At 44.6% G+C, this 12312-nt stretch overlaps 1 protein-coding gene across 1 annotated transcript in view; it reads right to left on the bottom strand.

The window, feature by feature from the left end:
• Positions 1–214: 214 nt before the first annotated feature.
• Positions 215–12312, bottom strand: part of bsnb (bassoon (presynaptic cytomatrix protein) b) — a 72574-nt gene continuing 60476 nt past the window's right edge. The window contains 7 exon segments of the mRNA XM_048254435.1: positions 215–3672; positions 7101–7217; positions 7333–7393; positions 7707–7862; positions 8856–8961; positions 9271–10286; positions 10735–12311. Of these exon segments, the coding sequence (XP_048110392.1) occupies positions 7353–7393; positions 7707–7862; positions 8856–8961; positions 9271–10286; positions 10735–12311 (2896 nt within the window). The 3' untranslated portion in view covers positions 215–3672; positions 7101–7217; positions 7333–7352.

Genomic DNA, 12312 nt, shown 5'->3' with positions numbered 1-12312 from the left:
GTAGACATAGTGGGTATTAATTTAAGACCTTTAGACAACACAGACTGCTTGACAAAAGTTCATTCTGTTTGCTGATAGTAAGTTATAACATCATACAGTACAGTATATCACAGGAAAAACACAAAGGTGCTTGTGGAGAAAAGCATCAGAATACTCCATTCTGCAGACGAAACATTTCTGGGCTTAGACTATGAAAAACAGGTGTGACATGAGAGGTGTTTGCATTTTTTCTCTTTATTCTTTTCCAGATTGGAAACAAAATTGCAGGGTCATTTTCCATTATCACAGTACATGACATGATGCACCAAAATATTTTTTTTCTATCTTGTTAACAGGAAAACACTGAAAAGAACACAAAGTTTCACGATGGATACTGGACCAACATTTAGCCCATCGTACTTACAACAGTGAATGCATTTTTTTTTCTCCTTGAATGTATTTTCCCCAGATTTTTTTAGTCTTCAAATTTAGAATTTCGTTTCAACAGATTAACACCTATCCACTCTAAAAATGTTGTTAACAGGAACAATGGAAGCCAGGATCATGTTTTGTCACTTCAGTGTTTCTTGTTTTCATTTGTTTTGTTTTTTTTTGTTTTGCTTTGTACAAACACAATATTTATGAAATCCTACATAGACCAGATATGTTAATATGTTTCTCTTTTTTAAATCCACTGTGGGAAACAGTCATTGACAGCCAGCCACATACACTATGCTTACTTTTTGTCATTAGACTGATCTCTTATACACAAAAGCACAAAAAAGTTGGCAGCTCAGCCAGCCTGGGGATGCACAAGACGGCCAGCAAGTTTACTCAGAAGATTTCAACACTGTACAAAAAGAGTGTGTATTTACAGTCAGGGCATGTCAGTAGGTGTATGTGCTGCATGTCTGTCTCACTGTTGTTGTGTCTGATTGTACGTGTCGGTCTGTTTGCCGAGACAGATAGCCGACTGCTCTGCAGCCCATGGGCTCATTCACTGGTTATTATTGATAGCGGTGTTGGTGGTTTTTAGGAGGCCTTTATTTCTCCCCATGTAAAATCTACTGCGAAAGGAAAAAGAAATCGATCAGCAAATCCTTGTTCCTTGGTGCACTGTCTGGCGGGTGATTGTAAACAGCCTGATATACAGTCAGCCTCTGTCTGCCTTGTGCACTGATATCTCTGGTTAGGTTTGCAAAGTGATGTGAGATCTACGATACCATCTACCAGGATCTATCATGGATTCATGCAAACCTTTGACATGTATGGCTGTATGCATTGAATATGATAAGACATGGAACTTTTTGGACAAGTTCTCAGATATGCTGATGGTGGGTGTATTAGTGGCGAGTATAGCTGATAGCTGATCTCTGTTTTTCTAACATTTGTCTTTGCCTTCTTGTGTCTGTTACACTGCGCACCTGAACAGGTGTCTCTGTATGTTTGTATCCATATAACATGTATGTATGTGTGTGTGTGTGTGTGTGTGTGTGTGTGTGTGTGTGTGTGTGTGTTTTGCTCATAGCTGTATTTGGATGACTTTTGAGCACCAATGACACGGATCGATGTGAAATACTGTGATGCAGCGAAATGCAACGAAAAAAGAACTTGGCGAATAAGATGGGTAAGCCTAACCAGTGCATGAGCCGGGCGGTACCGGGCTTGGGTAGAGCTTGGCCAGCCCTAACACAGGCAGACTGAGCAGAAGCAGAACAAGCAACCAGGCGGAGCCAAGCAGGACCCATGCTTAAAGCCACAGCATGATGGATGTCATTGATCGACAAGTCAACACAGATAACCCTTTGGCAACAGAGTTCCCCCAGAAGAGGGATTAAACATGCCACGAAAATAAAAACAAGTCGAGAATTGTTTTCCAGGAAGTCATACACCATACATACGAATAGATAAATACAAAGTTCATATCCACATTTTGGACTCCGCAGAAACACAATGTCATTGATTTCAGTTGTGTGTGATTGTGGTGTCACCGTATGCTTCAATCATTGCATAGAACATCTGAAACGAAACTTGATTTCCACTCTTCATCTTATCACTGGGAGTGTCCTTGTGTGGTGTGTTTCTTTTCCTATGGGCTTTCCACATGGCTGTGTTTGAGTGCACGCGTTTGTATTCATAACCCTAAAAGAGAGTGTGTGTGTGTGTGTGTGTGTGTGTGTGTGTGTGTGTGTGTGTGTGTGTGTGTGTGTGTGTGTGTGTGTGTGTGTGTGAGTGTGTGTGTGTGTGTGTGTGTGTGTGTGTGTGTGTGTGTAATAATCTCAGGTATATTAAGAATGAAGATCAAGAGACATCACTGATTCCCAACCACTTATTTTAACAACAATAACGTCATTGTGCTCTATACTGGGTCTGCATGCTATTGCTTATAGAAAGAAACAAGAACAAAAGGGTTAAAATGCAGAATAATTACGAAAACAAATCATGAAAATATAAATAATATTACCAAACATTAAACAAACCATAAAATTCCAGAAATATAAATCCATAAATACACAAATGAATATTTTACAATATCAGAGCTCTATCTAGAGATATGTACATTTACAGTAGTATACAGTTGTGCAAAATAAATTGAGCAAGGATGATATGAATTGCTTTAAAAAAAATGTGAGGTATACAAGTACAAAACAAAAATACGAATAAGGCTCTTATTTTCAAAGAAAAAAAAATAGGCAAATGATAAGAAACTAGCATATGGAAAGCAATAAACAACAAATCAATCCCAGATGTCCAGTGCTCTGGGATCTACTTGTGATGGCTTAGTGATGGCTGAGGGGCAGTAGTGGCCATTCAAAAACTCTGACATCTTCTCCCTGGTCTGATCACAGTCTTTAGTCTACCCCGTTTGTCACAGCCTTGCCCCTGGAACGTGTGTGGAGCTTGTGAAGTAGATGTTGGATATGGGTTTGTATACATATGGATTTAAATATTTTTATAATATTTATATTTGTGCGTGCATTCCCATGTCCACATTTTACACAATGCATTCGATAAACACATGACAAGGTCAAGGATAAACAAACAGCAGAAGAAAGAGAGAAAAGAAAAAAACAAAACAAAAGAACATTCAGAGAGGGCTAATCATCGCCATAGTGGAATGTCAAGATCTTAGAAACCAAGCATTACATTTATTCATAATAGTTGAGAGCTGTAGTCTGTCCATTCCTTTACAAGAGGAAAAGTGGCCATTTCCAACAGTGTGCTCTCATTGTTGAACAAATTCAAAGTTCAGTACTGGAAAAAAGATACGGAACTGCTGTCCTGTTTTTCTGGTGCGTTGGAGCAGGACACCAGAGCAACTGCAGCGAATGATTCTCAAAAACCACAATTTCAGAATAATGACATGCACTCAACAGCCTGTATGGGTCACAGCTGTGCTCAAGAGGATACCATGCTGTCTGGACATGTTCGTTCATTCCGCCAGGATCACGATGTGTAAATCCCATCTTCGGAAACATGCATACACGTGGTGTAGATGGCACTACTTATGCATCCATTCGGTCGTCCATTCACTCGATAGCACTGTTTAGCATGGTGAAGAAACAGCAGCCGTGCAGACACAAAAGAGAGCAGACCGGGAACTGCCTCCTCCAATGAATACCGGCAAATGATCCTTCCTTCATTTGAGATCCCATCTCTCCCAGACAGGGCGCCAAGTCCCACCTCATCAACCTGTAACAGACAGAGAGGCAGAAAAGGTCAGCTCCTTACGGGCCAATATCATTTACAGGCTGTGAGTGTCTGTGAGTGGCAGACAGAATGGCAATGGCTCATTTCAGTGCGGTGACAGCTGAACAACAGGTCCAGACAGTGTTAGATGTGCTTTTCTCCATCTAATGATTGATCTCAACAAACACTCTGACAGAACGTGCTCTCTGTCTCATCATACGCATACCACAGTCTTGCACGAGAGGACAACATCGCATTCAGAGACAAACCTGAGCATACAGTTCTCCGAATGGGAAACGTGAAGGACACAACCCTTAGACCCCAACTTAAAAGTGGAAAGCTTAAATTAAAATGTCCTGTGCCAGAAAATGTCACTGATTCACTGAATTTGATTTGTTTTGGTTTAATTTAATGCAGTCAGGATGTTTAAACACTGCCTGGTGTGCAGAAACTACACATATGTACAATGTAAGCTGATATTTTAGTAGCCTACTCTTTGTGCTAGGATAAAGATATCCTGGTGCCTCCTAACCACAGGGATATAAATTTATGAGCATATGTAACTGTTTACATATAGAAAACATAACACAGTATAAATGTGCAATACATCAGCAACACATCAAATTGAGGATTCTGTACAGAAGCATGAGCATTCTGTACTTTATTGCAGTAGTAATGTAACAAAATGAATAAATCATGAATGTTCTTGGATCCCTGGACCAATTCCCTACGGTTGTCACTTTCTCAGTGACTATATTTTAAGATTTAAAAATGCCTGAAATGGAATCTGTGGTCAACATAATTATAAAGCAGTACAGTGCCAATGTTTCCCTTCTTGCTGGATAGACAAGAGAAAAATCTCCTTCTAAGATTACTGTTGGTAGGTCTGTGCCATAAGAGACCTACCAACCTAATAAGCCAAGTTTAAAAAACATTATTTTCTTGGCATAAACTACATCAACTAATATTGAGATGTAACTCCATTTAATAACTCTCACATAGAAATTATACAGATGTCCATTTTCAGTATGAAAGCAAATATATATCTCAAGTTCATGTTGGTTTGATGAGCAAGGGTGGTGTTACTCTCATTGACACTAGAGGGCAGAATTGTATTTCATCACAAAAGCTCACTCTTCAGCAGCATCAACACAATGATATTAATTGCTTTTCAGTGATAAAGCAAAGCTACAATTTACTTGTAATGACAAAATTTGAATTTTGAGGAAAATGCCACAACTTCAAAACAAATTTGTTCTTGTGAAATATTTCTTCTGAAAAATAACCTTTCCATGGCAGAAAGTATCCTCTGCTAAATGTCAGTGCAAATAGTCATTTCCACTCAAGGTCAAATGCTCCAATATTGCATCTTTCCCCAACTCTGGGTTGGGGTTGTCATGCCGACGCCAGAGCAATCAGCTCCATTCTCTTTGTCTTTTTGCACGCTGTCCCCATGACCACACCCCTCTCTATGATCTCATGACCACGGCCCCGCCCAAAGAGCGTTGTGCTGGGATTGGCTATAATCCGCAAGGTTGAGTAGGCTGCCCTAAGAGGGCCTGAGCTGTTTTATCTCCCGATCCCCACCCAGAATCCCCCCACACACTCGCCCAAACGAGGTGCCGGCAGACACCCACAGTCACACAGCACGTCACACTCCGGCCGTGCGCACACAGAAGGACTGGACACAGGAACAGGGCTGGGCTCGTCAGCCTTTAACTCTCAATCTGTTCTGATTGTGCCACTGTATATCGAAGGCTTCTCTTATTTACCTCTATTTAATCCCGCAGTCTTATGTGTCCCGTATTTTCCATCCCCCCAATCCCCCAAAGCCCCAGTGATCCACCTCTATATTGTGTTCTACTGACTATATTGTGCTTTAGAGGTGTTTTTTTCATAATGACTCATCATATTCTAAGTCCCATGTGAGTGTGGCCTTGGCAGGATGTTAATGCCTCAGTTAGTACACTGATCTGCTTGCTAATTATAGACTTCTCTGGCTAACCCACTTTCTCGACTGGAGTGAAAGGGTAAACCCCTCCAGCCAGAAGAGGTCATGTGATCAAAGGGCTGACCTTTGACCTTCCACCCTGTATGGGCAGGAGGAAGTGAACCCTGGATCAGGGATGCTGTACAGTGAACTCTCTGTGAACTGAGTTCTAGATTATTGTTCAGTGGAAGCTCAGCACTCTAAGCGAATTCAAACTGGTGAATCACCACATGACAAGCTGTAAAGATCCAATAAAGAATGACCGCCTGCGATCGCTGACCGACTCTGATGATGATGTCATTGTCAGGTGGTCATGTGAATACAAGCGATGATAATTCCACTGGCAGTTGTATGCATGACAGCTAATGGCACAAGGAAACACAATGACTCAGTCTACATATGACATTTTGAGGCGTGTTACTAACATGACCAGGAAAAGCCATATACATTCTTCCCCAACATGTGTAATGCTGGTGTTTATTATACTCATAATCTAAGTCAACACGACACCATGACAGCAAAGGTATCGTGTGTGTAGGTCTGTAGGGTGAGTGAGAACACAATAAGATATACTAATATAGTCATCTAACAACATAATAATACAGTTATATAATACCAGTAGTAACACAAGCAAGACCATGATGACGAGGGATGCAACATGACAGCATATTCACAGTGTGTAACAGACCTGGAGGAATGACTTCACAAAATGGTAACCAGCTCATCCATGCTTTTGATCCAAAACGGTTTCATAGGATGATTATAGAAACTACAGATATAATACTATCAAGTATGGCATAGATGCAACAATCCTAGTACGCCTATAACTGCCCACACAGCTCCTCATAGCTTTCTCTGCTGGTCTGGACCATTGAATGTATATATATATATATAGGTCTGGACACACTCAACTCTATACTGTGTTCCCTTTGTGCACACAGAGCAAAGGCTTTGCTGACAGCCATTCTCTCTCATCAGCTCCTCTCTGCGGGTCTCTGCGTGCATTCAGACCCTGCTTAGTGCCGTCCAACGCTTGGCTGCTCCACCAAAGACAGGCCGGTCCACACACTTCTCTCGAGTGCTGTTTAGTGAAAGCAATGGCCCCATAGGCAGCACGCTGCTGACACGGCACAGCTGCCCTCAGGGTTGCACCAGTGAGGACGGTGAGCCAGAGGACCCAAAAAGCACTTATGTCAGGGATAAATGTTGCCACTAAGCTATGAATGAGTCATCAATTTACCTCAGGCTCTCTCATTACGTGGACAGAAAGGTAATCAAATGTAAATGGTGCACGGAGATATTTACAGTATTACATGTCTTGTTCCCTCATATTTCCTGGAGTACTTTAGAGTTTAATCTAAATACTTCTATGGAATATTCTCTACTAAATATACGAAAACAGATACAGTCTTAAATACGTAAGAAGCTGATGTGTACTTACCAAAAACACTTCGGTATCCTCCTTTCCAGTAATGTCATGTTAAATGATAAATGATAAAAACAGTTCCATTTCATTTTTTCCAGTACTAATCCGAATATATTTCTCCCTGTCTTCACCCTACAAAAGAAAAAAAAAAAAAGATTACTGTCACTAACCTTATCGCCAAAGAGATAAACAAGAAACAATAAACAATGCTCTTGGTGGCCGCATGTGTGATCTCATTAGTGTTTACCTTCCCCTCAGCAGCTCAGCTCACCAAAATGAGGTGAACTTCTTCCCCAGAGCAGACACAGCTGTGAGAGATTGGAGTAATAAAGACAGAGAGAGAAGGCAGAGAGAGGAAAACAGAGGGGAGATTAAACTGCTGTGATGTTCTGATGTTCTCTTGGTCATCTGCCCAATGACTATCGACGGTATCCATGTAACAACCTCGCTCAGTGTAAATCATAATATTTAATACAAATGAGAACGTAATAAATTAAATAAGACGTTTCTATGGAAAAAAAAAACACATACCAACAATTCAACAAAAATCAGTGTGTACACAAGAATGCAAAAAAAACCTTTAGCATAGTGTGATTCTAAAGGGTTTGTTCTGAATATTACCATCTCCCAGTTTTCCCGCCTGCTCTGCTGCCCCTCCCTGCAGGATTTTGGTGAGAACGTTGTCCCCCTCCGCTGGGGGCTGTCCAGGTGCCGCACTCCCTATGCCCCCGGGCGCCGCACTCCCTATCCCCCCGGGCCTCGGTGCTGCTTTAGAGCCTGTGAGAATGAGAGCACAACACCTCTGAGATACACACAATATGCTGTTTCACTCACAGTGGCATCAGAAGGGGACCCAATCCTTAATCCTCGAATGTTTTCAATATTTAAATAAAATAAAAAATAAATAAATATTAAATAATACAATAACAATATTAAATATTAGAATTAAATAAATAAAAGGAATGACAACAGAGTAAATGGAGATAGATGGTCAACAAGCATTGTAGCGTGCAAGGGCATTTTATTGCATATGGCGTATCTAACTATAGACCCTTTCAACAATAAAAACAAAAACAATGCTTGAACGTTTTATTTGGTTCCCAATCTACTTCCTCTACATTAAGTAAGGGATAATGTATAGAACGCCGGTCATTATTGGGAAAATAAGTCCCGACAGGGCGAACCGGACCCCGACGCACAGCGGAGGGGTCTTGTTTCGCCCTGAAGGGACTTATTTTCCCATAATGACCGGCGTTCTATACATTATGCCGCTTTATTATACGGCTACTTGCCAAAACGAAATAATAAACTCCCCACGATATGACTTTAGCCTACATAGTCTAGCCTATTTGTTACCGTTCATCGTGGCATTTGCTGAAAAACAAATAGTTCGCAACAACACACGCTGCTGAACTTGAATCAAACATTCTTTAGAACACGGCTGATCAACCGTCTGCTTTCACGCTTGAATGAAGTTCCAGTCCTTGCGTAGTGATACGAAAGACGTATCAGAAGCACAAAACCCGTTGCCATTGACAGCGGTAATTATATGTTTGCAGCGGTAATTACATGAATTTATTTTACCGTAGAACGTTGGGAAATCCCATTCAAGTCAATGGAGCGTTCTACTAGCATTGTGAAGAGCCGTATAATAAGGAATGTTAAAACGGAAGCCTTGTGGGGCCAACTATGATGCTGATAATGGAATAACTCTCTTGAAAGGGTCTATTTGAGTGAAAAGTCTGAAAGGAAGGTAAACGCAGTTCTCACCAATTCCAGTCGGAGGAATCTGAGGTGGTTTGGCAGCCTGGCCTGGGGCTGCTTTGGCCCCTATGGCTGTCGCAGGGGGAGGTGTAGCAGCAGGTGCTGGCTTCGCCTGTCTCCCAAAACATGAGAGAAATTATTTCATTAGATCTACTTGGTCTAGTATCTGACAGCATTGAACAAAAGTACACTCTCTTTGTTCTGAGGCATTTTTTTAAACTGATGGAAGTACTGATGGAAATAATGCCATTTCAGACCGAGTAACAGTAAATTATGCTTAGCTAACAGTGTCAGACTGGGTTGTTGCTCACACAGAGAACAAAAGGGTACAGTATGTATCCTCTTATCTAACTCTGGGGTAGATGGCAAATAAACAAATTGTCATGTTCATTTAAGGGGATAAATAGTAGAGTAGACTGACCGCTGCTGGTGGCAGGCCTGCGGCTGGTCCTGCTGGCTGGGGGGGTCCTTGTGTTGGTCCAGTCGGGCCCGGTTTGGCTTGCTGCTGAGCAGCGGCGGGACCTGCAGTGGCCGCTGTGGTGGTTGGGGCATCCACTGTGGACATCGGTTGCTGCTGTTGTTGTTGATGTGGTTGTTGTTGTTGATGTGGTTGTTGATGATGATGTGGTTGTTGTTGTTGTTGTTGCTGCTGCTGCTGACCGCGTGTCTGCTGGCTCGGTAGCTGCTGGCCTGGGTGTTGCTGGCCCGGGTGCTGCTGGCCCGGGTGTTGCTGGCCCGGGTGCTGCTGGCCCGGGTGCTGCTGGCCTGGGTGCTGCTGACTGGGCTCTGATGGCTGACTCCCTGGCTGTCGTCCTGTCTGCTGCTGTCCTGCGGTGGAGCGCTGCTGCTGCTGCTGCTGCTGCTGCTGTCCTTGCTGCTGCGGCTGCTGTCCCGCAGGACCCTGCTGCTGTGGCTGCTGCTGCTGCTGCTGCCTGGAGTCTGGATCCCCTCTTCGGGATGAGCCGGGCGGTCGCTGCCCCCTCTGACCCCCGGAGCTGTGGTGGTGACCCGGGTCTCTGGAGTGCTCGGAGTCTCGGTAGCCGCCCTGGGAAGATCGCGAGTCACCTCTCCTCTGGCCTCCAGATGTTCCACGGCCTTCTCCGGATCGAGCGGATGGATCCTTTGGGTGCGAGCGTGAGGAACGGGAGGAGCGGGGTTCCTCAGAGGAATGCCGGGATGAGTGCCTTCCGGAACTGCTGCTGCCGTGGTGACGGTGTTCCCGTGAGGACGTGGATGTAGGTTGCCGTGGCTGTCCGTACTCATCCACAGGCCACAGGTCCTCCTCAGGCGGCTCGTCGTAGTCATGATAGGTGTGCTTCACATTGCCTCTGCGGCTCGCAGAAGTGTGGCCTCCTCCTTCGTGATGACGAGAGCGGCTACTCCGAGCCTCTCGTGGCTTCTCAAACCAGTCTGTCTCTTCCTGACCCAAATGATAGGCTTTTTTTTTGGAAAATCAAAAAGAATGGTCAGTTTGTTATGTGAAACAGTGGCAATTGCCAACATCAGGACGGAGAAGCATGCAAACACAAGCCATGCGGATTCCACAGCAGATGGGCATGTCCAGAAATCAAAACATGCAGTCTTTCAACGCAAAAGAAAACTCTTCAAATCATCAGTGGAACATAACACAGGGCAAAAAACACAAACAAAAATGAACAAAAAGTACAAAAATGCAAATGCATCATAGACATACCAAGCCACGCATGCAACATGCAAAAACAAATGTAGGCAAAAGTGGTGTAATTCACTGGGCGTCAAATCCCCAGCAAACAATAATAAAAAAAACATCTAGAGTCCCACTGTTTTTGAAACATGCACACGTGCACCTCTCGAGAGAAGAAAATGCATGCATACGACGAGGCAGCAGTGATTCAGCACCAGTTACCTTCACTGTCCGACACGGCACAGTGCATGTCATCTACAAGGTAAGGGTCATCTGGTTTGTAGACATGGCTCCTTGGTATATCCTTCATGTGGTGGTCTTGCACATCCGGTAAGGAGTGAGTGGAGCCATACTGGTTCCTTACATCGTGCGGATCAACCCCAACCGTGCCTCGCCCGATGCCCATTGGTTTTCCGACAGGGCTGAGTGGACTCTCCTCTTCAGAGTTTTGAGGGCGCATCGCGGTGCGCCCAGTGCGGCCTGCACCCCTCTGGCTGCGTTCCATCATGTCTCTCTCGTAGGACTTGCTCCTGTAGCCACTCGAGTCACGGGAGGAGATCTTGTCCATGCCGTAACCCGTAGACCTGGATCTCCCTGAGCCGTACATGCGTTCCTCCTCTTCCAGGCCCTCTCGGCTGGAGCCGTAATATTTCTGATCATCATACACACTCTTTTTGAAACCATAAGAGTCTTCCTGGATCTTTTTGGTTCTTCCAGTTCCAGTACCACCAGACGTGGTGGTCATGGGATAGGAGGCAAGATCAGACTCCACATCCCTTGCTTCTTCAATCGGTGAAAACTTGGACACTTTTTGTTCCATTCCTTGCTTCCGGTGTTTGCTGCGCTTGGAGGACACCACAGCAGGGCCCAGACTTTTGGTTGGATGCCTCTGAGATCCCCCGCGACTTGAAGAATGTTTGTTATAATCATCGTAGTAGTAGGAGGAACTTGAAGTGGTGCTCGGTCTGCCATGGCTGTCCACTGCACCTTGCTGATGGTATCCAGTGGTGCCCTTGGGCCTCCCATATTCATCATACTCCTCAACGTAACCACCTCCCCGTGCGGATGGGCCATTCTCACTGCCATAACGGCCAGTTGTAGGATGCCCAAGGCTGTCAACAGCGGGCCCCATATTCTCTGCTTTTGTCAGTTCACTGATATCATCGATCATGACATAGTTTCTGGGGATGTTCTGTTCCAGGTTAGTAGTGTAGAGACCGTCCGTTCCATATGCAGATGTAGGACTCGGGATGCGATCAGACAGGGTCTGCTCAGGGGTCCTATACTGCCCATAGGTGTTGGACATGGTTGTGGACACATAGGCTCCACTGAAGCCAGTGTCCTGAACTGAGGAGGCCACAGAAACCGCAGGATTGCTAATGACCTCGTAGTTAGTGGGTAGCTTCTGCTCGAGGTCAGCCAGCGAGGTCTGCCGTGGCCTTTGGTGAACTGTCAGCATATCTCCAGTGGGCTGGAAAGACATGCTTTGGCTTGGGTAGGGCAGAGTCTGCGATGAACCTGGAGGTTGGAAACCTGTGTGGCTTGTCAGGTCCGGCTGATAGGTGGACTGACCATAGCTGTGGGAAGGGAAGGATCCTGGGGCCTGGTAGGTTGAGGGTTGTGGATGCGGCTGGAAGGTTCCTGGCTGAGGCTGTGAAGCTGCTGGGTACTGTGGGGGCTGGAAGCCAATCTGATGATATCCTCCAGAGGGTTGCTGCGAGGCTGTAGATTGGCTTTGTGAGTAAGGGAATGTTCCAAATGAGGAAGTTGGGGGATACTGAGAAGCTGCACTCAAGTCCA

This window comes from Alosa alosa, chromosome 10 (genome assembly GCF_017589495.1).
Source record: "Alosa alosa isolate M-15738 ecotype Scorff River chromosome 10, AALO_Geno_1.1, whole genome shotgun sequence".
Classification (NCBI taxonomy): Eukaryota; Metazoa; Chordata; class Actinopteri; order Clupeiformes; family Clupeidae; genus Alosa; species Alosa alosa.
Note: the sequence above shows the minus strand (reverse complement) of the source record. Positions and strands in the feature narration are given on the sequence as shown.